Raw genomic sequence first — 25118 nt, forward strand, 5'->3', positions numbered from 1 at the left:
GATCTTGATGATTTCATTCCTTCTTGTTGCCCTAGGCTTTGTTTGTTGTTGTTGTTCTAGTTCTTGTAGCTTTATGGTTAAGGTTTTTATTTGAGATTCTTCTATCCTTTTCAGATATGCCTGTATTGTTATGAACTTCCCTCTCAGGACTGCTTTTGCCGTGTCCCATAGGTTTTGGGCTGTTGTGTGTTCATTATCATTAGTTTCTAGAAATTTCTTGATTTCTTTTTTGATGTCATTGCTAATCCATTCATTATTTAATACCATGTTATTGAATCTCCATGAGTTGGGGTGTCTTTGATTTTTTTCTCTGAGGTTGATTTCTAGTTTCAAGGCATTGTGATCTGAAAAGATGCTTGATATGATTTCAATTTTCTTGAATTTGTTGAGGCTTGTTTTGTGTCCTATCATGTGGTCTGTCTTTGAAAATGTCCCATGTGCATTTGAAAAGAATGTATATTTTGCTTCTTTTGGGTGGAAAGTTCTATATATATCAGTTAGGTCCATGTGGTTTAGTGTGTTGTTCAATGCCTGTATATCCTTGGTATTTCTTCGCTTGGATGATCTGTCTATTGTTGATAATGGAGTGTTGAAGTCCCTTACTATGAGTGTGTTGTTGTTGATATCCTTTTTGTGGACTTCTATTATTTGCTTTATGTATTTGGGTGCTTCTATGTTGGGTGCATATATGTTTATCAATGTCATATCTTCTTGATGGATTGTTCAAGTATTATGAAATGTCCTTCTTTGTCTCTTTTTATTGCCTTTGCTTTGAAATCCATTTTGTCTGATATGAGGACTGCTACCCCAGCTTTTTTTTCAGGTCCATTTGCTTGAAATATTTTTTTATATCCCTTTACTTTCAGTCAGTGTAAATCTTTTGTTTTGAGGTGTGTTTCTTGTAGACAGCAAATATGTGGGTCCTGTTTTCTTATCCATTCTGTTACCCTATGTCTTTTAATTGGAGCATTTAATCCATTTACATTTAATGTTATTATTGACATGTATTTATTCATTTCCCTTTTGTATCTCTGTTCCTCTACTCTTTTTTTTTGTTTGTTTTTTCTTTTCCTTTTTCTTAGAATATTCCCTTTAGCATCTCTTGTAATGCTGGTTTGGTGGAGATGTATTCTTTCAGTCTTCCTTTGTCTGAGAAACTCCTTATTTCGCCTTCCATTTTGAATGAGAGCCTTGCTGGGTAGAGTATTCTTGGTTGTAGGTCTTTGTTTTTCATTGCTTGAAATATTTTTGACCTTTCCCTTCTGACTTGTAATGTTTCTGTTGAGAAATCAGTTGGTAGCCTTATCGGAGCTCCCTTGTATGTTATTTGCTGTTTTTCTCTTGCTGCTTTTAGGATTCTCTCTTTGTCTTGAAATGTTGCCATTTTAATTATGATATGCCTTGGAGTGGGTTTTTTTGGGTTCCTCTTCATTGGAACTCTCTGTGCTTCCTGAACTTGTATAACTTTTTCTCTCGTCAGGTTCAGAAAATTTTCTGTCACTATTTCTCCTATCAGTTTTTCAATTCCATGCTCCTTTTCTTCTCCCTCTCTAATTCCGATCATTGTGATATTACTTCTTATCATGCTATCCTGTAATTCCCTTACATCTTGTTCATATTCTTTTAATATTTTTTCATTTTGCTGTATTATCTGGGAGTTTTTCTCTACGTTATCTTCTAACTCACTAATCCAATCCTCTGCTTCGTTTAGTCTGCTTTTGACTGATTCAACTGTGTTTTTCAGTTCAGAGATTGAATTCTTCATTTCTTCCTGGTTCTTGTTAACAGTTTCTATGTCTTTTTTTATGCTGGTGTAGTTCTCTGCAAGTTCCCTGTAATTTTCTTGGAGCTGCTGGTAACTTCCTTGGAGGTTGTCATAGTTGTTTTTAAGGATGTTGAGTATATTGAACTTCTTTACCACCATTGTTTTGAATTCCATGTCTGACCGTTGGGGTATGTCTATTTCATCTATCTCTCTTTCTGAGGATTCCTCTTTTCTTTTCATTGAGGGGTTATTTTTGCGTCTTACCATGTTGGATTCTTTTTTGTGTTTTTATTTATTTATTTTTATTTTTGCGGGGGTGACGGTCTGCTTTGACTTCCCTCCTTTGTGGTATGAGATTCTTTATGGGAGATCTGGGGGTTTCAGTGGTGCAGTCTCTTTGATATCCTGAGCCTGATGTTCTTGAGCTACACTTTATGTCATTTGTTTATGCTGTCTGGTTATATTTCAGATGTTCTTTGCTAGGATCTTCCTTCTGGCTAATTGGTTGGGAGTCACTCTATCCACTTTGTCTTGAGTTCTTTTGTGGAGATGCTGTTAAAAACATAAACACACAGCCCAGGCAGGAGGCCCACACCCTCAAAAAATATCCCCCACCCTCTATCCCGCTATCATCTGCCAACGAGCCCATATTAATATAAATGTAAAGAGATTAGAGCTTTTATACTATAAGAAGAATAGATAAGAGTTGTTTTTAGGGAGGAAAAATATAATTTTTGATAGAGGGGGTGATAGATTAATAATAGTTGAGACTATGCAAGCCAGTTGGTAATATTTACATTGTATGTTAATAAAAATAGAAGAAAAGGATGGAATAATGCATAATATAGTAAGAAAGTGGGATTGTATTGTATTTGGGTTTATATAGTAATTATATTCTATTATTTAGAGTGATAGGGGGGCTAAACTAGACACACAAACAAATAAGCAATGATTGAAGAGAAAGGATGAGAAGGAGAGGTTATATGCAACACGTTTGAGATAAAGTTTGTTTTTCTTTTGGAAGGGAAAAAAAACAACAAAAAAAGAAGAAAGAAAAGAAGAAAGAAAGAAAGAAGAAAGAAGAAAGAAAAAAAGAAGAAAGAGCGAAAAAAAGTGAAAAAAAAAGGGGGGATGTTTATACTCCGTTTTAGCCTTGGCGTGTCGCCTTCTTTTTCTGCATCTGCAGCTGGTCTAGTGTGGCGGTTCAGAGGTTCTTGTTTCTTGCAGCACTGGTGTGCGCCCGCAGTTGCCAGCACGGCGCATTCCCTTGCTGCCTGCTGGAGCCAGCTGAGGTGTCCTTGCGCGTGCGCCCCTGCCTCCCGATTGGCGCCTATTGTTGCTGGGCCAAGGTGTTTCTGCGTTCGCGCTGAGGTGTCCCCGTGCGCACGTCCCTGCACATGTGGGCAGCCGAGAGCTTGCCCCTCGATTGGCGCCTATTGTTGCCAAGCTGGGTGTTTTCCCGCTAGCGCGCCCATGCCCTTAGTCCCGCTGAGCCGAGCTCCAGGGGTTGGTCTCTCGCCTCTTAGGGCGGGGCCCTGGAGACTTGTGCACAGTGCAAGTGAGCTTCTGTGAGTCCCTGCCGCCCGCTGTTCCCATGCTACAGCCACCCGCCTTCCCTCACCCATCTGGGTGGGCACGAACAGAGCCTGAGCTAGTGGTCTGCTTTCCGGCCTGGGGCCCAGTGCCCACGGGAGCTGGCTAGGGGTGTCTGTGCATGGTCCTCTGCACATTCAGTGGGCCCTCCCTGTGCCCGTTGGGGCACTGATCTTATGTCCGTTGGGGAGTGTCCAAGGGACGTCTGGACTCACTGCCCCACACACCTGGGCCAGTGAATGAGAACACTTCCCTATGCACTCCCCCGCAACCCAAGGGTAGGGTTGGGGAGTGGATGAGTGTGCCTCTGCACCTGCACTCCTCAAGAATGGCCTACCACCCCCAAACTTTCCTCCCCTCTCCACCGTCCACTACAGAAAAATACAAAAGAGAGTTATGTTCTCACTTGCCCGGGAGCATGCTGTCTCCTGTCCTTCAGTGCCAATGCTACTTGGTCGAGTCCTGTCTCTGCCAGTGGGCAGAGATCCACTCTCCTCCCGACTCCTCTCCGGGGTAGCCTGTGGTCGCCAAAAAACCTTTGTGTACTTCCAGCCGCAGCTCAGGCAGCCACCCCAGTCAGGAATCCCATTTCATCCCCTTTTCCTCCGCTATCCTCACTAAACAGGTTGTTCCCAGATGGATTTTCTCTAATCCAGCAGTGCCATGGCTCGACTCCTGTCAGTGTCCAGCTGCTCACTGAGATATTCTGTCTGCAATTAGCCCAAACTGCAGACGGGTCTCGGGAGCCTGAAAACGCAGCGTCCCCTCTGCCATCTTCTCCCCTAGTATGGACATTTTAATGATGTTGATTCTTCTCATGCATGAACATGATATATGCTTCCATTTATTTGTATCTTCCTTAATTTCTTCCTTCAGTGTTCTGTAGACTTCTGAGTGCAGGTATTTCACCTCCTTGGTTAAGTTTATTCCTAGGTACTTTATTTTTCTTGTTGCTATGGTAAATGGGATTTTTCTTTTAGTTCCTATATCTGCAATTTTATTGTTGGTGTACAGAAATGCCTTCAATTTCTGAATATTGACCTTGTACCCTGCTATATTGCCCAATTCACTTATTAGGTTGAATAGTTTTTTCATGGAGTCTATAGGGTTTTCTATGTACACTATTATATCATCTGTAAATAATAATAGTTTTACTTCCCCTTTTCCAATTTGGATGCTTTTTATTTCTTTTTCTTGTCTGATTGCTGTAGCAATAACGTCCAAGACTATGTTGAATAGGAGTAGAGAGAGAGGATATTCCTGTCTTGTTCCTGACCTCAGGGGGAATGCTTTCAGTTTTGCTCATGGAGTATGATGCTGGGTACAGGTTTTTCATATTTGGCCTTTATTATGTTGAGGTATGCTCTCTCTATTCCCATTTTGCTAAAGGTTTTCATTACACATGGGTGTTGTACTTTATCAAATTCTTTTTCAGCATCTATTGGTATGATCATGTGATTTTTGTCTTTCATTTTGTTTACGTGGTGTATTATGTCTATTGATTTGGAAATATTAAACCATCCTTGCATCCTTGGGATGAATCCCATTTAATTGTGGTGTATGAGCTTTTTTATGTATTGCTGGATTCAGTTTGCCAATATATTGCTGAGGATTTTAGTATCTGTGTTCATCTGTGATATTGGCCTGTAGTTTTCTTTCTTTGTTGTGTCTTGACCTGGTTTTGGAATTAGGGTTATACTGGCCTCATAGAAAGAGTTTGGAAGTCTTTCCTCTTCTTGGATTTTCTGGAATAGTTGGAGAAGGATAGGAGTTAATTCTTCCCTAAATGTTTTGTAAAATTTGCCTGTGAAACCATCCAATCCAGGGTTTTTGTATGCCAGGAAGTTTTCGATTACTGCTTCAATTTTACTGGTTGTTATTGGTCTATTCAGACTTTCTGCTTCTTCTTTATTCAGTTGTGAAAGATTATATGTTTCCAGAAATTTATCCATTTCATCCAGGTTGTCAGATTTCTTGTCATACTGTTGTTCATAGTAATTTCTTATAATCCTTTGTATTTCTGTGGTATTGGTTGTGATTTCTTCTCTTTCGTTTGTGGTTTTGTTTATTTGGGTCCTCTCTCTCTTTTTCTTGATAAGCCTGGTTAAAGGTTTGTTGATTTTATCTTATCAAAGAACCAGCTTCTGGTTTTATTGGTCTTTTGAATTGTTTGTTTAGTCTCTATGTCATTTAATTCTGCTCTGATCTTGATGATTTCCTTCCTTCTACTCATTCTGGGCTTTGTTTGTTGTTGTTTTTCTAGTTCTCATAGCTGTCATGTTAGATTTTTTATTTGAGATTCATCTTTCCTTTTTTAGGTAGGCCTGTATTTCTTTGAAATTCCCTCAGGACTGCCTTCGCTGTGTCCCATAGGTTTTGGGCTGTTGGATGTTCATTATCATTTGTTTCCATAAACTTTTTGATTTCTTCCTTGATGTCAATGTTAACCCATTCATTATTCAATAGCATGTTATTCATTCTCCATGAATTTGAATGTTTTTGAGTTTTTTTCTTGAGGTTGGTTTCCAGTTTTAAGGCATTGTGATCTGAGAAGATGCTTTATATAAACCAATTTTCCTGAATTTGTTGAGGCTTATTTTGTGTCCTACCATGTTATCAATCTTTGCAAATATTCCATGTGCGCTTGAGAAGAATGTGTATTTTGCTTCTTTGGGGTGAAAAGTTCTATATATATCTATTAAGTCCATATGATCTAGAGTGTTGTTCAGTGTCTCAATACACTTGGTGTTTCTTTGCTTCAAAGATCTGTCCATTGTTGACAATGGGGTGTTAAAGTCCCCTACTATGAGTGTGTTGCTATTGCTATACTTTTTATAGTCTTCCAAGATTTTCCTTATATATTTGGGTTATCCTATGTTGGATGCATATATATTTACCAGGGTTATATCTTCTTGATGGATTGTTCCCTTGAGTATTACGAAATGTCCTTCTTTATCTCTGGTTATGGTCTTTATTGTGAAATCTATTTTGTCTTAAGTTTATACTTTAATGACTTTATTATTTTTCTGTGATGCTTTAATTCTGGCTACATCAAAGAGTGATATGTGTGTATATTTTTATGTGTGTGGGGTGCACATGTATGTAAGTAATTTTTAATAGATAACCTACATTATTATTTTCAGAGGCTTCACATTTTATTGAACAAACTTGAGTCTACCCATATGTATACGTGGCATTACCACTTTCTTCTTTGGTTGGATTAACTGCAGGTTCCAAATCATACTCAGAAAAAAAAACTGATATAGAATGAATACAGCATTTTTCCATTATTTATTTATTTACTTATTTATTTAAATCCTCACCTGAGGATATCCTTTGATATCAGAGAGAAAGGAAGGGAGACAGAGACAGAGGAACATTGATCAGTTGCCTCCCATATGTCCCCTGATCAGGGATCCAACCCCAAAGCTAGGTATGTGCCTTGATGGGGAATCGAACTCACAACCTTTTGTTGTATGGGACAATGCTCCAACCAACTGAGCCACCTGTCAGGACTACAGCACTTTTTATTAAGAAAATGCATCCTTCTGTGAAGGTGAAGCCTCAAGCTTATATGCAGTCAAAAGCAGGATTCTCAAAGAGTAAGGTAAAAAAAGGGGGGTGGGAAGCAATCTTCTCAGAATAATGAAAAAAAGAAAGGATTAAGAAACAGTATAGAGCTTAAACCTTGGAAAAGATTACGTTACTGAATTGGACTTGAAAAGACTATGTCATTGGTCTGTTATCACAAAATGGGCGACTTATAATATAAATTTTTATTGTTAAATATTTCTATTGGTGGCTAAACCTTTTAGGCTAACTTTGGGCTGTTTGGAAGCAGCAGAAAATGACTAAAAACCTCTATTATTTTTCTTGGGTGATTAAAAAATATTTGGATTCTTCAAAGTCTATTCTCATTTTCTCCAGTTCTGTGGACTTCTCCCTTTTTGATTTTTTCTTTGTTTGTTTGTTTATTCAAAGTAGATTCATGGAGTGCCTGCTCTGTGTGAGGCATTGTAAGAAATTCTGTAGAAGAGATGTAGTCATTGCCTTCAATAATCCTAAAATCCTGTATGAGAAACAAAAACAGTTGCTATGAAATTGTCAAATTATTATTTAAGACAGTTGTAAGGTTTTATGGATGGAACAGAACCTAATCAAAACTCTGACCAACTTAAGTGAAAGGGGGGAAGTGAGAGACAACATATTGGGAGGTACTGTTTGGGCAGAAACTGAGACTCCCCACAATGAGAGCTTGTCACTCATCCTTCTGGAACACTGCCATTAATGTGACACCATCCCAGCAACTCCAAATCTCCAGGTCTCTGAGTTCAAACTGCAGATTTCCAGGAGGAGGGGTATCTTCCTGGGCCAGCCTGAAACAGGCATTGTCCCTTGGATCAACATGCCATGGAGGTAAGGTTGGCAGAGCAAATACAGAATGCCTGGTGAATTTCATAGGACCGGCAAATACATTTTTAGTATAGGCTTGTCCCTTCAAAAAAATTAATTTAAATATAACTAGGCATCTTTATTTTTATTTCCTAAATCTGGCACTCCTTCAAGGAGGCAGCTGAGCACAGGCAAGGCTGCCAGGGGAGACTGTGTGAGTTTCAGTAACTGCAAGAAGTGTCAGTGACACCTTCTGTGCATTTAATCAACCCAAGAAATAAAGGCCACAAGCATCCAGAGGAGACAGGCCACCATGGTATCTGGAGGCCCAGGGAGGGTTGCATGAACAGTGGCAGGATGTGGGCAGGTGGAAGACAATGAGACAGATAGTGACTGTTGGGGTGAAGGGGAATTAGGAGCACCATGCCTGGGAAGCAACAAGGGTCCCCGCCTGGCTGGAGGGAAAGTTCAAGTCAATTAAACCACCAAGAGTGAGTGATAAGGAATAGAATGATGAAACTAGCTGAAAAACACATGGAACTAAAACAATCTTTACAAGGGTCTCAATCAGAAGCAGTTACTAATTCCCCATACTCCATTGAGGATGGATCCAGATGGCATATAATTGATGTCGTCGTCGTCGGCAGCCGTCCGTCTCGAGAGACGATGGTGTAGCTTCTTAAGAGTCTATCTGCACCGCCGAGAATGGCTGTGCAGTCCGACTCGGGAGTGACACGGTATCTGTCTCCTCCCGTGTTGAATCGACATCTTGCGATGACGCTGGAGTGTCCTCTCCAGTGAAGCTGAAGCTACAGAGCCTGGGCAGGGTGATATGGAGGGTCTGCTGTTGCCCATGCAGCAGACCCCCCCCCCTCTCTTCGCAGCTGAAGGGTCCAAGGAAAAGACGGAGTCAATACAGCTTGGCTTCAGGTGCGCCGCAGGAGTTGCCGGTGTTGACTACAACGTCAAACCGCCTTAGGGACTCCGGCTCCGGATTTTCTGTCGGGGTTTACTCCCTTAGCCTTTCCCCTGAAGAGGTATGCCGCAAGGCAGCGGAGGTTTTTTGGAGTCAGAGTTTCCTTCTCTGATGTGCCCTGACTGGAAGATCGAACCAGCGACACTTAGCTCGCAGGCCGACGCTCAATCCACTGAGCCAAACCAGCCAGGGACATAATTGATGTAAGTTAACTATTTATATATGGCTTTAGAAAGTAATATGTGTTGATTTTTATTTTCCTTTTGCTCACCTTGCTGAGTTCACTTCAGCTCAGCTCAGTAGAAGAGGCAGCCTTTTAGAAGGTAGGCAGCTGGTAAGAAAAGTCCAACTTGAATTCTCAATTCATTTGCACCAAGAGAACTGTCTGTCCTTATGGCCCTCCTAATGACTCCATACACATGAATGTAGGATGTTGAGACAACCACCATCTAGGCATTGAGATCACACAAAAGAAGGAACTGGATTCTTCTTATAGCCCAACAGGAAAAGATGTATGATATGAGAAGCTCTCAGATAAGTTAATAATTAATAGTTTTATCACTTTATAGCTTGCAAAGTGTTATCATGTATTTTATTATTGTATTACAGTTATCTGGAGAAGCAGAATCAATAGAATATATAATATATACATATATATACATAAATAAAATAAGCTAGGTAGGTAGATACCTATCCAGATGAGGTGGATGTGCCTCACACACCCTAGGCTTGGTTGGAAGCTGCTCTGTCCAGCAGAGTCTTCGTGACCACAGTGGAACAAACTTTTATCCAAGACACTTTATTATGTCCGATGAACAAACTTTTACGCAGGACATTTCATTATGTCTGGGGGAAGGAAGGTGGCTGCCTCATCTAGATAGATAGATGTGTGTATAGAATGAGAGAGACACAGACACTAAGGAATTGGTCCATGCAATTGTGAGAGCTGGCAAGTCTGAAATCCACAGGGCAAGACAGCAGGCTGGAAGTTCAGGTAACTTTGATGTTGTAATAATCTATAGTCCAAAATCCACAGAGCAGGCCAGGCAAGCTGCAAGGTCAGGGAGGGTCACTGTGTTGCAGTCTTGAGGCAGAACTGCCTCTTCTTTAGGAAACCTGTCTTCATTCTTAAGACCTCCAACTATTCCATGAGGCTCACCTGTGTTATGGAGGGAACTATGCTTTACTCAAAGTCTACTTATTGAAATGTTAATGACATCAAAAATATACCTTCACAATAAATTCTAGATGTGTTTAATCAAACAACTGGACACCACAATCTAGGCAAGTTGACACCTAAAATTAACATTCACAGTTCTCAATATAATGCTATATAGTATTAATTGTGCACGTTATCTAGATGGGAATACTAAGTCCCAGAAAAACTAAGTCCCATATTACAATAACCACCCTCCCACCAGCACTTACTAGACCCCCTGAAGATTCATTTCTTTATCTATAAAATGATAAGTGGAGTATTTCCAAGATTTCTTCTACCTTGAGTGCTCTATGATTTTTTATGATCTAACTATCAATTTAAATGAAATTCTGTTCAAAGGATGCACTCCATTCATTCCCTACTTGTGTCCTCCCCTCAAATCTATCATTTGCATAATGAAGAGAAGAGTCTAAGCATTTATATTGTGTTTTCTTGGGAGGGAGGCTAAGCAGTCCACAGAGAGGTGAGCCATGGTCCCTGCCCTTCAGGGGCTGGCAGAGGCAGTGATTTCATGTTCCTCCAAGCTGGCCTAGTCTCTGTTTCTTTGCTCTCTTGCTCCTGAAGACTTCCTTAAGGATAAATTAACTAAAAAGAGGTTGCCTGGTCAAAGGAGTGGGTGTAAGATTAAAAGTCTCTCCATCCCTGTGTTGCTCCTTTCTTGGCAGAATTACTATAAATATTAAAGTTTCCTTCACCAACCCTGGCTGGCATGGCTCAGTGGATTGAGTACAGCCTATGAACCAAAAGGAAGCAGGTTCAATTTCCAGTCAAGGCATATGCCTGGGTTGCAGGTCAAGTCCACATCCCCATTTAGGGGCATGCAAGAGGCAACCAATTGATGTTTCTGTCACACATCAATGCTTCTCTTCCTCTCTGTCTCTTTTCCTTCTTCTCTCTCTAAAAATAAATAAATAAAATATTTTTTTAAAAAAGCTCCCTTCACCAGTCTCTGCCTAATGACTTGCTTCTTAAAATTGAATCCTTTCAAATACAGAAATATATCATGGGTAGTGAAACAAAGCTTACTTCAGGAGATACTGAGAAAATATCAAAATATTATCTTTAGCCATAAGATAACCAGAAGCTCTCTTCTCAAAGAATTGTTTTTGTGAGAATAAAAATCCAAAAGAAGAATATGGCAATATGCAGAAGTGGGTTGCTTCTCCCACCCCCTCTCCTCCACAGTGAAAGGCATTATGCAGGCTTAGGGCTGAATTAACTTGTGCGTGGATGACTAAGTCTTTGCAAACCCCTCATACAACAGCCCACAAATGGGGTGGGGGGAGAATTGAACTCCTGGTTTCCTGTTGCCCATAGGGCCAGAATAATTAAAAGTCAGCTGAACCTTTCAGTGAGTCATTCTTCACATATGTCCGGTTATGCAAATCAGCTGAGAGTTCTTAAGCATGGGATCTCATTTGTCCTGAGATAGCCAAGGTAACATCTGGGAGAAGAAAGGACTAGTGGTGAACCAAGGGCCACCAGCTGTAAAGGAAATCATGTATGTTCAAGGAATCCAGATGCTAGAACTACAGTCAAAGATGGTTCTTCCTTTGGTGAAATTAAAGCATTTATTTTCTGGTTTGCTGCATCCAGAAGTCCTCTGGGAAGTAGCTAGAAATAGAAGATGGGTGGATGAAAATCATAAGATTCTTTTTTTATTTAATCTTTTTTTTTCTTTTTAATATGCTTTATTGTTTATGCTATTACAGTTGTCCCAATCTCCTTTCCCTTTGTTCCCCTCCACCCAGTGACCCCTCCCTCCAGTTGTCCCCCCCCTTAGTCCATGCCCATTGGTTGTGCACATAGTTCTTCTCAACATCTTCCCATCTACTCCACTCCCTCCTATTATGCTTCTTAATTCCTGTACCATCTCCCTCCCTCTCCCCCTTCCCCCTCCCTGCTGACCTCCCCCCAGTATGTTCCCCATACCTATAATTCTTTTTCCACTCCCGTTGCCTACTTAGTTTACCTTTGTTTCAATTTCCTAACTTCTGTTGTTGGTTGTTGTGATGCAGTTTTCATTTTAATGTTCATAATTTTGATCCTCCTTCTTTTAAACAAGTCCCTTTAATATCTCATATAATAGTTGTTTGAATCTAATGAACTCCTTCAGTTTTACTTTGTCCTGGAAGCACTTTCTCTGCCCTTCTATTCTGAATGACAGTTTCACTGGATAGAGTATTTGTGGCTATAGGTTTTTGATTTTCATTATTTTGAATATTTCTTGCCAGTCCCTTCTTGCCTGCAGGGTCTCCTTTGAGAAATCAGCTGATAGTCTAATTGAGACCCCTTTGTATGTAATTCTCTTCTTCTCTCTTCCTGCTTTTAAGATTCTCTATCTTTAATTTTTGACATTTTGATTGTAATGTGTCTTGGTGTGGTTCTCCCTGGGTCCAGTTGTTTTGGAACTCTCTGTGCTTCTGGACCTGTAAGTCTATTTCCCTCCCCAAGTTCGGGAAGTTCTGCTTCATTATTTTTTCACATAATTGTTCCATTTCTAGTTCTTCTTCACCTTCTGGCAGCCCTATGATTCGGATGTTGGCCTGCTTATAGCTGTCTGATAAGTTTCTGAGCCTTTCCTCATATTCCTCACTTTTTGTTTCCTCTTTCTGCACTGGTTGACTGTTTGTTCCTCCCCTATGTTCCAATTTGTTGATTTGATTCCTGGTTTTCTTGTCCTCACCACTAGTTTCGTATGTGTGTTTGTTCATTTCAGCAGGACTAGCCTTCATTCTGTCCCTCTCTTGTTTAAGATATGCTGTTAGGTCTGTAAGCTGCCTTATGACTATAGCTCTGAACTGAGCCTTAGAAAGATTTCCTATCTGCTGCTCCGTTAGATTAGATATTTGCTGTCTGGTCAGCTGCGTCACTGGGATCTCTATCATGATATGTGCCATCCTGACAGTTTTGTGTTTACCTTTGTTTCCTGGGCAGGACTGTCACACCTCCTACATTATAGGGTGACCCGTCTCACCACCCTGTGGCATTTTCTGCAGGGGTGGTGGTCCAAGATGGATTCCTGTTGTTCACTCTCGGCTGAGAGACTGGGAGCCTCCTCCTCCATCCCACCCCCTCCGCGCCTCACAGTCCAGGCAATGGAGGTCTGCCACCCCCAGCTTTGGAATCACAAGCTGACAGGTCTGGTCTGCAGCCAGGGGTGCCCCCCAGGTGCTTCTGGCCTCCCCTAAATACAGGTGTCTGTACTTACCATTGTCCTGCCTCTGTCGCTGCTGCTGCAGCTGCTGCTTCCGCAGACAGCACAGCTTGAACTCTCCTCCTTGACTTCACCCCTCCTACCTGTCCAGATGAGCATCACTTCTTTATAACTTAATATGTTGGACTTCCATTATTTTCTGGAACTTGTGGTTATTTCTAGTTTTTTGGTAGTTGTATTCCTTCCTAGTTGCAGAGGGAGATGGAGCTTGTCAGTCTAGGCCTCTATCTTGGCCGGAAGTCACCTGTGTTTGTTTGCTTCCATGTCCCAGGGAGAGCTGTCAATCCTACTATGTTGTGAGGGGCGGAGCCTTAGGAATTCGTTAGTAATGGGTGACTCATTTCACCACATTGTGGCGCTGTATGCAGGGGAGGGGTCTGAGAAGGAACAATGGCTCTTCTCCAGCACTTGCCCCTTTTCCAGGCACTTCTCCCACTTCCATATGGGACTGAAGCCTCTCTCGCTGTTGTCCCAGCCGTGGTTCCCAAAGTGGGTGGGTCCGCGGGTGTTCTAAGACCGTGGGGTCCTTTTAAACAAGCAGACTCTGCTGAGAGACTGGCAGTTTCTTTCTCTGCTCCAACCCCTACTGGTTTGCACACTCAGAAGCAATGAGGCTTAATTTTCCCTGGTGCTGGGACAGTGAGCTGCTCTGGTGAGGAGCTGAGAATGCTCCCCAGGTGTCCCTCCTGATTTTTTAAAACGTGTAACTGCACTTTCTGCTGGCCTGCTGCTGTTGCTGCTGCTATTAACACCACAATGTGTCCTCTCTGCCCTGGCTCTGCCGCTCCTACCTGTCTGGATGAGTATTTCTTCTTTATATTTTTGTTTGCTGGACTTCCATGCACTTTGATTTTCTGGAACTTCTGGTTGTTTCTAGTTTTGAGGTAGCTGAATTCCTTCTTAGTTGTGGAGGGAGATGCAGCATGTCTGTCTACGCCTCCATCTTGACTGGAATTTTTATTTAATATTTATTGTATTTTTTCCATTACCATTTAGTCCCCTTATACTCCCCTCGCCGCCCCTCCCCCAGCAATCACCACATTGTTGTTTATGTCCATGGTCCTTTTTCAATTTTGTTCAATCCCTTCACCACTTAATATTCCCTCAGCTCCTCCTTTCTTTCTTTAACAATTGATTTGGCTTTTGGTTTATAGGCTCAGAAACACTACTGTGCTTTGTCTTTTTTTTTTTTTAAGTGTATTTTATTGATTATGTTGTTACAGTAGTCCCGATCTTTTTACCCTTTTCTCCTCTCTGCCCTCCAGCAATCTCACTCCCTTTAGTTCATGTCCATTGGTTGTGCATATAAGTTCTTCTGCTTCACCCTTTTCTATATTATTCTTAACTTTCCCTGTCTATTTTGTACCAACCAATTATACTTCTTAATCTCTGCACCATTTCCCCTTTTTGCCCCTTCTTTCTCCAAGCTAATAACCCTCCAAATCATCGCCATACCTATGATTCTGTTTTTATTCTGGTTTGCTTAATTGGATTTTGTTTTTCTTTTTTAGATTCAGTTGTTCATAGTTGTGAGTGTTGTCATTTCAGTGTTTATAACTTTGATCTTCTTTTTCTTAAGTAAGTCCCTTTGATATTTCATATAATAATAGCTTGGTGATGATGAACTTTAGCTTTACCTTGTCTGGGAAGCACTTTATCTGCCCTTCCATTCTCAATGATAGCTTTCCTGGATAGAGTAATCTTGGTTGTAGGTCCTTGCTTTACATCACATTGAATACCTATTGCCAGTCCCTTCTTACCTGCAAAGTTTCTTTTGAGAAATCAGCTGATAGTCTTATAGGCACCCTTTGTAGGTAACTCTCTGCTTTTCTCTTGCTGCTTTTAAGAATCTCACTTTATCTTAACCCTTTGGCATTTTAATGATGATGTGTCTTGGTGTGGTCCTCCTCAGGTCTAGCTTGTTTGGGACTCTCTGTGCTTCCTGGACTTGTATGTCTATTTTCTTTGCCAAATTCAGGGGCTTTTCCTTTATTATTTTTTCACATAAGCTTTCAATTTCTTGCTCTTCCTCTTCTCCTTCTGGCACCCTTGTGGTTTGAATATTGGCACATTTAAAGTTGTCCCAGAGGTTCCTAAGCCTGTCCTCATTTTTTTCAATTCTTGTTTCCTCATTCTGTGCTGGTTGACTGTTTATTTATTTCTTATGTTTCAAATCATTGATTTGAACCCTGGTTTCCTTCCCTTCACCGTTGGTTTTGTGTGGATTTTCCTTCATTTCATTTAGCATAGCCTTCACTTTTTTCCTTATGCGTTTGCTGTAATTAAGCATATCTGTCAAGCCTGTGAGCATCTTTATCACCCATGTTTTGAATTCTGTGTCTGTTAGGTTGTCTATCTCCTCATTTGTTAGGTTGTCTATCTCCGTGTTGCTTAGTTCTCCCACTGGAACCTTGATTCATTCCCCTTTTTGGGCCATACTTTTCTGTCTCTTCATCTTGACAGGTTCCTGTGTTTGTTTGCCTCTTTGTCTTAGGTGGACTGTCACTCCTGTTATGTTGTAATGGGCAGAGCCTTAGGTTTCTCATCAGTAGAGGGAAACCCATTTCACCCCATTTTGGAGCTGTATGTGGGGGAGGGGTATGAAAGGGAACAATGCCACTTGCTCAGCACTCGCCCCTTTTCCAGGCACTTCTCTCACTTCGTATGGGACTGGTGCCTCTCTAGTTGTTGCCCTGGCTATCGTTCCCAGAATGGGTGGTCTGCAGAAGTTCTAGGACTGTGGGGGCCCTTTAAACAAGCAGACTCTACTGAGAGACTGGCAGTTTCCACCTCCACCCCAACCCCCACTGTTTTGGACAGTCAAAAGCAATGAGGCTTTATTTTCCCTGGCGCTGTGACTGTAAGCTGAGCGGTCTGGTCTAGTGCTGGGAGCACTCCCCAGGTGTCCCTCCCAACTATTTAAAACGTATGACTGTGCTTTCCGCCGGCCTGCTGCCACTGCTGCTGCTGCTGCTGCTGCTGCCTTTGCCACCACACCGTGTCCTCTCCGCCCCGGCTCCACCCTTCCTGCCTGTCTGGATGAGTATTTCTTCTTTATGTCTTTGTTTGTTGTACTTCCATGCAGCTCAGTTTTCTGGAACTTCTGGTTGTCTCTAGTTTTGAAGTAGTTGTATTTCTTCTTAGTTGTGGAGGGAGATATAGTGTGTCTGTCTAGGCCTCCATCTTGGCCAGAAGTCCTAAGTTGCTTTGTCCTTTTTATTTTTGAAGGTAGACATGATGCTTTTCACAGGCCCTTTCCTTCCTGTCAACTTAAATAAATTGATTTTCTTCTGAAAATTCTTGTCTTCTTATTTCCCCATGTTGTTTTTTATTGCTAATCAGGATTCTTTTTGTTGTTGTTTGTTTTGTTTTTGTTTTTAAATACATATTATATCCCACTAAGAAGATAAAGCAGGAATTGCTGAATTGTTAAGAGTTATAACTCACTCACTTTCACCTCTCAGCATGTATTTGTGAAGAAATGAAAGGAGAGAGAGAGAGAGAGAGAGGAAGCAGTTAGGGGAGAAGGGTAAGAGAAAGTATCTTCACTGACTTTCACTGCAAGGTACAGAAGTTTCCTTGTGTTTTTGTGGAGTCCTGAATGTCAGTGAATATAAAGCAGATCATTACATGGGAGGCCCAAGCTAGAAAACTTTCTGCATGTGTTAAGACTCAAGGCAGGTCAAGTTCACCTGAAGCAACCTCAACCAATTCTTTAAAATGAGATATAATTGATGGATAACATTGTATTTGTTTCAGGTGTATAACACAATGAGTTCCTAAATGTATATATTGTGAAATAATTACCACAATAAGTTAGCATCCATCACCACACAGTTACAATTTTTTTTCTTATGATGAGGACTTATAAGACCTACTCTCTTAGCAATTTTCAAACATATAACACAGTATTGTTAACTCTAGGACTGTGATGTACATTACATCCCAAGGACTTATTTTGTAACTGGAAATTTGTACCCTTTGATCCCCTTTACCCATTTCACACACACACACACACACTCAACCTCAGTCCAATTCTTAAATACTGTTGGCAAACTAGATTGTTCAAACTAAGGTAAATAAGCTATAGTAATCTAGGTTTGTCATGGAAACCACTGCTTAGGTGAGAGAATGTATTTGAAAGTGTTGAAAATATGAACATTAAAGAGGTCTGAAATTGTATTTCAATGGGGAATAAACCATTTGTTTTCTTTATTTTTGTCCCAGTTATGGCCCAACTCTTTTCCAGATACATTCCCAGCTGTTCTTACACTCATCTTGCCTTCCATATACTGAGACACCTCATGTGCAGGATCTGGTTTGGTCCCTAACAACCTCAAAGGCAGGGAAGCAAATGTGAGGCACCTCATTTTGAGAATGCGGTCACTGAGGCTTGAGGTGGGAGTTAGCTGGTCTTGGTGGCCAGTGATGGAGAGCATGTGTTTTAGTTCCTTGTCCTTCATTCCTTCCACCACAAAATACCCATTGTATTTAAAGGAAATAAAATCAACAAGTTGGTAAATTGAGGCAAGTCTCCTATCGCCTGACTTTGTGTCATAAACAGAAATCAATGCAACCAACTTTTGGTACCTCTTAATGTAAGTACGGGGACCCTATTCTTAACCCTACGTGATCAGAAATGCCTGTGTCTAAGTGAAAAGTCAAAACCATTCTCCAGACAATTAAAAAGGAAATAAACATTTTATCTAGAAATAGCACCTATTCCCAGTAACTAATTACTTGGAATATACACAGTATGATATTTTTCAAAACCTTCCCATTTGAATTTCTTAAGCAATGAAATTGTATTTTGGCAATTTAATCTTAGTGACAGGGCTAGGTGTGACTTGTCCTTGGTTTGATTTGCAGACATGACTGGAATTAGCCAAATGTTTTAGTTTAGAAAGAGAATCACCAAATATTAGAGGTGAAAGGAACCTTGGAGATGATCTAATCCAGATCACCAATGGGACTGACCAGGATCACACAGATAATTGTTTGGAATTTCTGCCTCATTTTCTATGTACAATCACAAGTCTATTTGCTTCAACTGAGAGAAACTACCAGCTCTAGAGGCCAGTTGTTGGAGGTAACAGGATTGAAAACCTAACTCCTGCATAGTGATGATAAATGATGCAATACCTAAATGCCATAAGAGTTTGCTGTACTAAAGTAAATATCTATGTTTGCAAGTATATCTTGCAGCTTAGAGCAAAAATTCACATCTATTATATTTATTGTGTTTTAAAAAACTGCAATAAGACAATAAACTTGCATTTGGCTTATTGCATCACATATCATCCTTGGTATATATTGAAAAATCTGTCTAAGGGGTTGTCTTTCTGGAAGAACTCCAAGTTTCACAAGATATTTAAAATAAGCCATTTCTTTACATTGGGAGCAAATGTATTTTGACAGAGTGAATGTGAGCATGAGACAGAAAGTAATGCACTTCAATACCATATTATTTCTTTAACATCAATGTGGGGTCCCTAAGGGCTGGAGTATTTGGGCTTTTTTCTTTAGCAATTCTTTTTCTTCAAGAATGTGCTCCAGTACATTTTCAGGTGTTGAAGTCATCCATATTTGTTAAGTTGCCACCAACTAGACCACAGACTGCATTAGTAATATAATGCTTCATTATTTCCCAAAATTAGCTACCAAAGTAAAATGACCTACAGTCTAGCTCTGATTGTGGAACCAAGGGAATCTGAAGGTCCACCTTGGACCATCCTCGTTGGTTTTTGTCCAAAAGGTTGGAATGTAATAAAATGGTTTCATTTGTATTTCTACTTTTCTCCTTGCTCTGTGAAGTGATAAACATTAGTAAAATGCATTCAAAACAGGCAGGTGAATAGATAAGAAGATATGGAAAATCTAAAATGTGGATTATCAGTACAAGAATGATGGTAGTCATCCCAGTACTTAAAATGCCCAAAGGTATATCAGTGACAATGTGACCTCCTAGACAATACAGAGGGATCTAGTTCTTTATGGTAAGAGCTTGAAGAGTGGATGGGATCTGACCAGTGTTTCCTAAGGAGTATTTTAGTGACAGAATATTGTAAATGTCACCTTGCCATTGGCTCCTGAAGGTAGAGATCCATGGTCAGTATTCCTAACTTGCCCTTAATAAAACCTGAGTCCATTATCTATGGGTTTACCTAAACCTTCAGTCTCCTAGGGTAAGTAGAAAAGAGAACCTTTATTGCAATCCATTGATCTGCATTTGTAAAGGAAACTCTGAGTTATACTCAAGTAAAAAGTACTTAACTTAGTTTTGTTTGAGAAAAAATATAAAAGAACTAATATTAAATGCTGTTCTTTAAGTTAAGGAACCATAAATCTTTATTTAATATCTGCAACACATTCTAAAATATATTATACCATGGTTTTACTTTATAGCAATTTAAAAAGTAAGTTAGGAGCTGGAGAGAAAAAAATGAAAGCTATAAAGAAAGCATAAGAGAAGAAAAGGGGAAAGGTAAGAAGAATGGCCGGACGTAGAGAAAATCAGAAGGATAACAAGAAGAGGGAGAAAGAACAAGAGATGTTCAGAAATTCTGATGTCAGTTAGAGATAAACTAATTTTTTCAGTCTGATGTTTACTGATCTGTGTGACCTCAAGATATTTAATCATTGGCTTTTGAAATGTGTACTAGATGCTGACTCTTTAAGAAGTCACTGTCAGAGGTACAAATAATAACTGAGACCAGTGACACCTCCCAAAGTCATTGGCAAAAGTCAGATGAAACTAGGCCAGACTTAGCATAGATAAGGGAGGTGTCAGGTTTCCTCCATCTCTAAGAATTGTGTGCTCTAGGTATACAATCTTATTACTAAGCAAGTAAGTGCTTTCTTCCACTGCCCTCAAACCTTAATCTCCATGGCTTGCCTTATCAACCTGGAACACTGGGTTCCCTTGAGGAAATCCAACTAGGGCTATCTGAATCTTACATGGTTTTACAGATTTCCCACATACCTGTTCTTGGCATTCATCTTTCAAGACTGAAGTCCTGTTCATTTCAGCTTCTATTGATAGGAGGAAATTTGATTTATCTAACAATGTCTGTGTGCCATGTAATCTTCTCAACAACCATGAAATATCTATGATTGTTGGCTTCATTTGATAGATTTGTAAACTGAAACACAGAAATGTTGAATAACTTGCCCAAGTAAGCGGTAAAGCCAGGCTTCAAGCCAGCAATGTCTGACTCTAAAATCCAGTCACTGCACCCTCATCTTCTGTATTCTCAAGCCCTCCTTCTTCCTTTCACATCGGACTTCCAGCTGCTGCTCCTTTGCCTAGTGTTTGCCCCACACCCAGATCACCATGGACAGTCTTCAAGCTCTTCTTCATGAATCCTTCCTGGACTAAATGAAGTTGGCTCATAATCTTGCTTCCCTACATGAGGCTGCCCAGAGTCCACACATCACAGGATGAAGGCTCTCCTGACTCAATTGTGCCATCAGTGCTAACCACATAAATAGGGTTTGTTCTAATAGAAACACTGCTGTCCCAAGTGCCATTGTTCTCTCTCCGTGTGTAGGTCTGCATTCGTGTTTTTAGTTGTAGAATAAAACTTATAGAAATCATGAATTCCTTCTAGCTTAGTTAGCATGTATGGCAATTCACTTAAGAAAGCACAAACCAGGGGATTAAGAGAAAAAAATTACCCATAACTAATAAAGGAGAGATGATTACTCCCCCCAAACTTTTCCGAGTGGTGGTTATTGCTAGAAATGTGCCTAAAAACAATGGGCATGGAAGGGAAGAATGGATTTTTTTCAAATCATTTAGGCCCCAGAATTTAAATGTATATACTCCATTAAGCTTCTGAGTGAAATGGACTTATAAAAAGTGAATGTATTGGTATTAGTGAATTTCAGGTTGTAAAGTTACCTTCTTGGAATATCTTTGAGCAATCCGTATTCTTTAAAGAATAGTAAATCTATGTGTCCTAGCTGCCTAAGCAACCAGAAGAATTCACTCACTCGGGCTTTCTTCTCTTTTCCAGATCTTGGCCATCGTGTCTATCCTGTTCATTGTACTCTCCACCATTGCTCTGTCTCTCAACACCCTACCAGAGCTTCAGGAAACAGATGAATTCGGACAAGCCAACGACAACCCCCAACTGGCACACGTGGAGGCGGTGTGCATTGCTTGGTTTACCATGGAATACCTTTTACGCTTCCTCTCTTCACCAAATAAGTGGAAGTTCTTTAAAGGTCCACTCAATGTCATTGACTTGCTGGCCATCTTGCCATATTATGTCACCATTTTCCTCACAGAGTCCAACAAAAGTGTACTACAGTTCCAGAATGTGAGGCGTGTGGTTCAGATCTTCCGCATCATGCGGATCCTCAGGATCCTGAAACTCGCCAGGCACTCCACGGGCCTGCAGTCTCTGGGTTTCACCCTCAGACGGAGTTACAATGAGTTGGGCTTGTTGATATTGTTTCTGGCCATGGGGATAATGATATTTTCCAGCCTGGTATTTTTTGCTGAGAAAGATGAAGATGCTACGAAGTTCACCAGTATCCCGGCATCGTTTTGGTGGGCCACCATCACCATGACTACTGTAGGCTACGGTGACATCTACCCAAAAACATTACTAGGGAAAATTGTGGGTGGCCTCTGCTGTATTGCTGGGGTTCTGGTGATTGCCCTTCCCATCCCAATCATTGTGAACAATTTTTCTGAGTTTTACAAGGAGCAGAAACGCCAGGAGAAGGCAATTAAAAGGAGAGAGGCTCTTGAGCGGGCCAAAAGGAATGGAAGCATCGTCTCTATGAACTTAAAAGATGCCTTCACTCGAAGTATGGAATTGATCGATGTGGCTGTAGAGAAGGCAGGAGAATCGGCCAAAACGAAGGACTCTGCTAATGATAACCACCTGTCTCCCAGCCGCTGGAAATGGGCTAGGAAGGCTCTGTCAGAAACCAGCTCCAACAAATCTTACGAAAATAAGTACCAGGAGATTAGCCAAAAAGACTCCCATGAGCAGCTGAACAACACTTCTGCCTCCAGCCCACAACATCTGAGTGCCCAGAAACTGGAGATGCTATACAATGAGATCACCAAGACACAGCCTCACTGTCACCCCAACACGGACAGCCAGGAACAGCCTGAGAGGCCGTCTGCCTACGAAGAAGAGATCGAGATGGAGCAGGTGGTCTGCCCGCAGGAGCAGCTGGCTGTGGCACAGACCGAGGTAATCGTGGACATGAAGAGCACCTCTAGCATCGACAGCTTCACCAGCTGTGCCACCGACTTCACCGAGACTGAGAGATCACCCCTGCCACCACCCTCTGCTTCTCACCTGCAGATGAAGTTCCCGCCCGATCTCACAGGGACAGAGGAGCACCAAAGAGCCAGGGGCCCCCCTTTTCTAACACTCACCAGAGAAAAAGGCCCTGTGGCCCGGGATGCGACCCTAGAATATGCCCCAGTCGATATAACTGGAAACCTGGATACCAGCAGTTCCCAAAGTGGGCTCCATGGCCCTGGGCTGTCTGACAGTGCCTCAGAGAGCCCTAAGAGCTCTCTGAAAGGCAGCCACCCGCTGAAATCCAGGTCACTCAAAGTGAATTTTAAGGAAAACAGAGGCAGTGCCCCACAGACCCCGCCCAGCACAGCCAGGCCACTGCCAGTTACGGCAGCTGACTTTCCCAACACCACCCCACAGCTCATCAGTACTATCCTCTTAGAAGAAACCCCCCCACAGGGGGACAGACCCTTGCTGGGTGCTGAGGTCTTGGCACATTGTCAGGGACCTTCCAGAGGGCCATCCCCTTGGTTTCCCAAGCAGAAACTCTTTCCTTTCTCATCAAGAGAAAGGAGGAGCTTCACAGAAGTGGACACTGGGGAAGACAATGACTTCTTAGAGCTCCACGGAACCAGACAAGACATGCAGGCTGACTCCAGCTCCAATGGCTTTGCAGATAAGCCTAGTGATGGGAGAGACCCTTTAAGAGAAGAGGCCTGTGCAGGCTCTTCTTCTCCTCAGAACACAAGTCACAACTGTAGGCAAGACATTTACCATGCTGTGGCTGAAGTTAAAAAAGACAATAGTCAAGAAGGGTGCAAGATGGAAAACCACTTGTTTGCCCCAGAAATTCATTCCAACCCTGGAGATACAGGTTACTGTCCCACACGTGAAACCAGCATGTGACTAGTTACAAAAGCAATAAAATAAAAAAACTTGGTTATTAAAAATGCAGCTAATAATGCCTGTGAATTAAAACACGGGAAGCTCCCCCTCCCCCCAAAAAGTGCATAAAATGTTATTTTTGCATGGCATGGGCAGTTTAGTTTAAGTACTGTTTAAACAAAGAGTCAAGATTGCATTTTGTAACAAACAAACAAACAAAAATGACTGAGGAACAGTTACCAAATAAAGAGGTTCTGTTAAGAACCAGTATTCTGCAATGTCTGACATTTGTGATCCTTTCATTTCAAATTGTAGACAAATTTTCAACTTTCAACTTTTCTGTTATGATGAATTTTAGAATTTGCACATGAAAGGATGAAATGTCATTGCATGTATTCATAATCATGAGGAGCAAGGTGCTCTGAGCTTGCAAAATGCCTAACTTTGTGAAAATTGGGGCCTGGGATGAAGTTTTTGAGATGCAGGTGCTTCCTTCAGAGCTACTGCCTGGAGGAGCTGTACAGACTTCTTGTCGCAAAATTGCAACCTCTTCTTAAACCATCTTCCATATCTTGCTTTGGGTTATAAAGCTCTTCTAAATACATCTGTTGAAAGGAATACAGTATTTTTACTTCCTTGTGGTATACTGTAATTCCCAGAGCACATTTTTATTTTCTGCTCCTGCTTTTGTGGTTTTATTTATAAATCATGAACATAAGAAGGACTTAATGACCAGATATCAAAACTTTTGGAATTTAAGCTTGAAATTTTGCCAATTAGTTGTATATCATGCCATAGCCTGTTATAGAAATGCATTTTTTAAAAACCTGAAAATATGGAAAAGGTTCTACCATACAGCTAAACTTCTTTTTTAATGGCACCCCACATTTGGAAATCAGTTTTGGTTTCTTTTTTTTTTTTAATTGTATATTGGCCATCTAAAGATGACTGTATATTCCACTTGTGTCTAACATAATCCTTTCTATCTAAAGATCTAAAGATAGCATGTAGATATGCCACAGGAGAATCCCAAAAAATGACTTTTAGCAAACTAAAGAAGAGCTATTTAAGTGAGAGTGCCAACTCCCTCCCCCCATAGGTAGAGTTGGATTTGAAAAAGTTACCATAAAAAATACCCTGACCTGGTAATGGGTCACCCAGTCTTTACCAGTGCGGGGAGGGTACACTGCCACTTTGGGAGAGCCACAGATGCCAGCAGCACCTTCCAGTAATTGTGGGAACTGGAAACACCCCTCCACATTTCTAACGTCTCCAAGGGAGGTCAGGATTACCCTTATGGAAACCACTTTCAGAATGTTCTACTGAGAACAGTGAGATTCAGAGGAGTATGGCTCTTGCTGATAGTTGTCTTGCTGGTAAAGTCTGTGCTAGGACCCAGGTCATTGGAATCCACTTTGCTTCACAGGAAACCAAGGCTCAGGCTCCCGATATGCAACTACGAGAAGTGTAATCCTGGATGAGCCTCAAAACCTCCTTTTGTCTCAGTTTTGACCCAATAAAAACTAAGACAAAATTATTCCTAAGCTCCCTAAATTTTCAAATTAATATGATTCGTTGATGTCTCAGGAATGTCCAAGTGTTGCCTCATTATAATGCATTGCGTGTGTGTCTGTGTGTGTGTGGTGCAGGGAAACAGTAGGGAAAATTCTGGGCCAAATTTAAAGCACAACTTTTTGTTTAAAGAAAGAAGATATTGTAAAATTTATTCTATTTTTAAATTTTAAAAAGCACTAGAAAAAGACAACCCAAACATTTAGAATCTAACTTATGGAATGACACTT

The 25118-nt window shown here is 41.0% G+C and overlaps 1 protein-coding gene across 1 annotated transcript in view; it reads left to right on the forward strand.

Moving 5' to 3' along the window:
- The window catches only part of LOC150004498 (potassium voltage-gated channel subfamily B member 2-like), a 39450-nt gene extending 16113 nt beyond the window's left edge, over nt 1-23337 (forward strand). Inside the window, 1 exon segment of the mRNA XM_090284908.1 lies at nt 21181-23337. Within this exon segment, the coding sequence (XP_090141034.1) occupies nt 21181-23337 (2157 nt within the window).
- The last annotated feature ends 1781 nt before the right edge of the window (nt 23338-25118 follow it).

This window comes from Furipterus horrens, unplaced genomic scaffold (assembly GCF_987537825.1).
Source record: "Furipterus horrens unplaced genomic scaffold, mFurHor1.1.pri manual_scaffold_7, whole genome shotgun sequence".
In the NCBI taxonomy this organism is placed as follows: Eukaryota; Metazoa; Chordata; class Mammalia; order Chiroptera; family Furipteridae; genus Furipterus; species Furipterus horrens.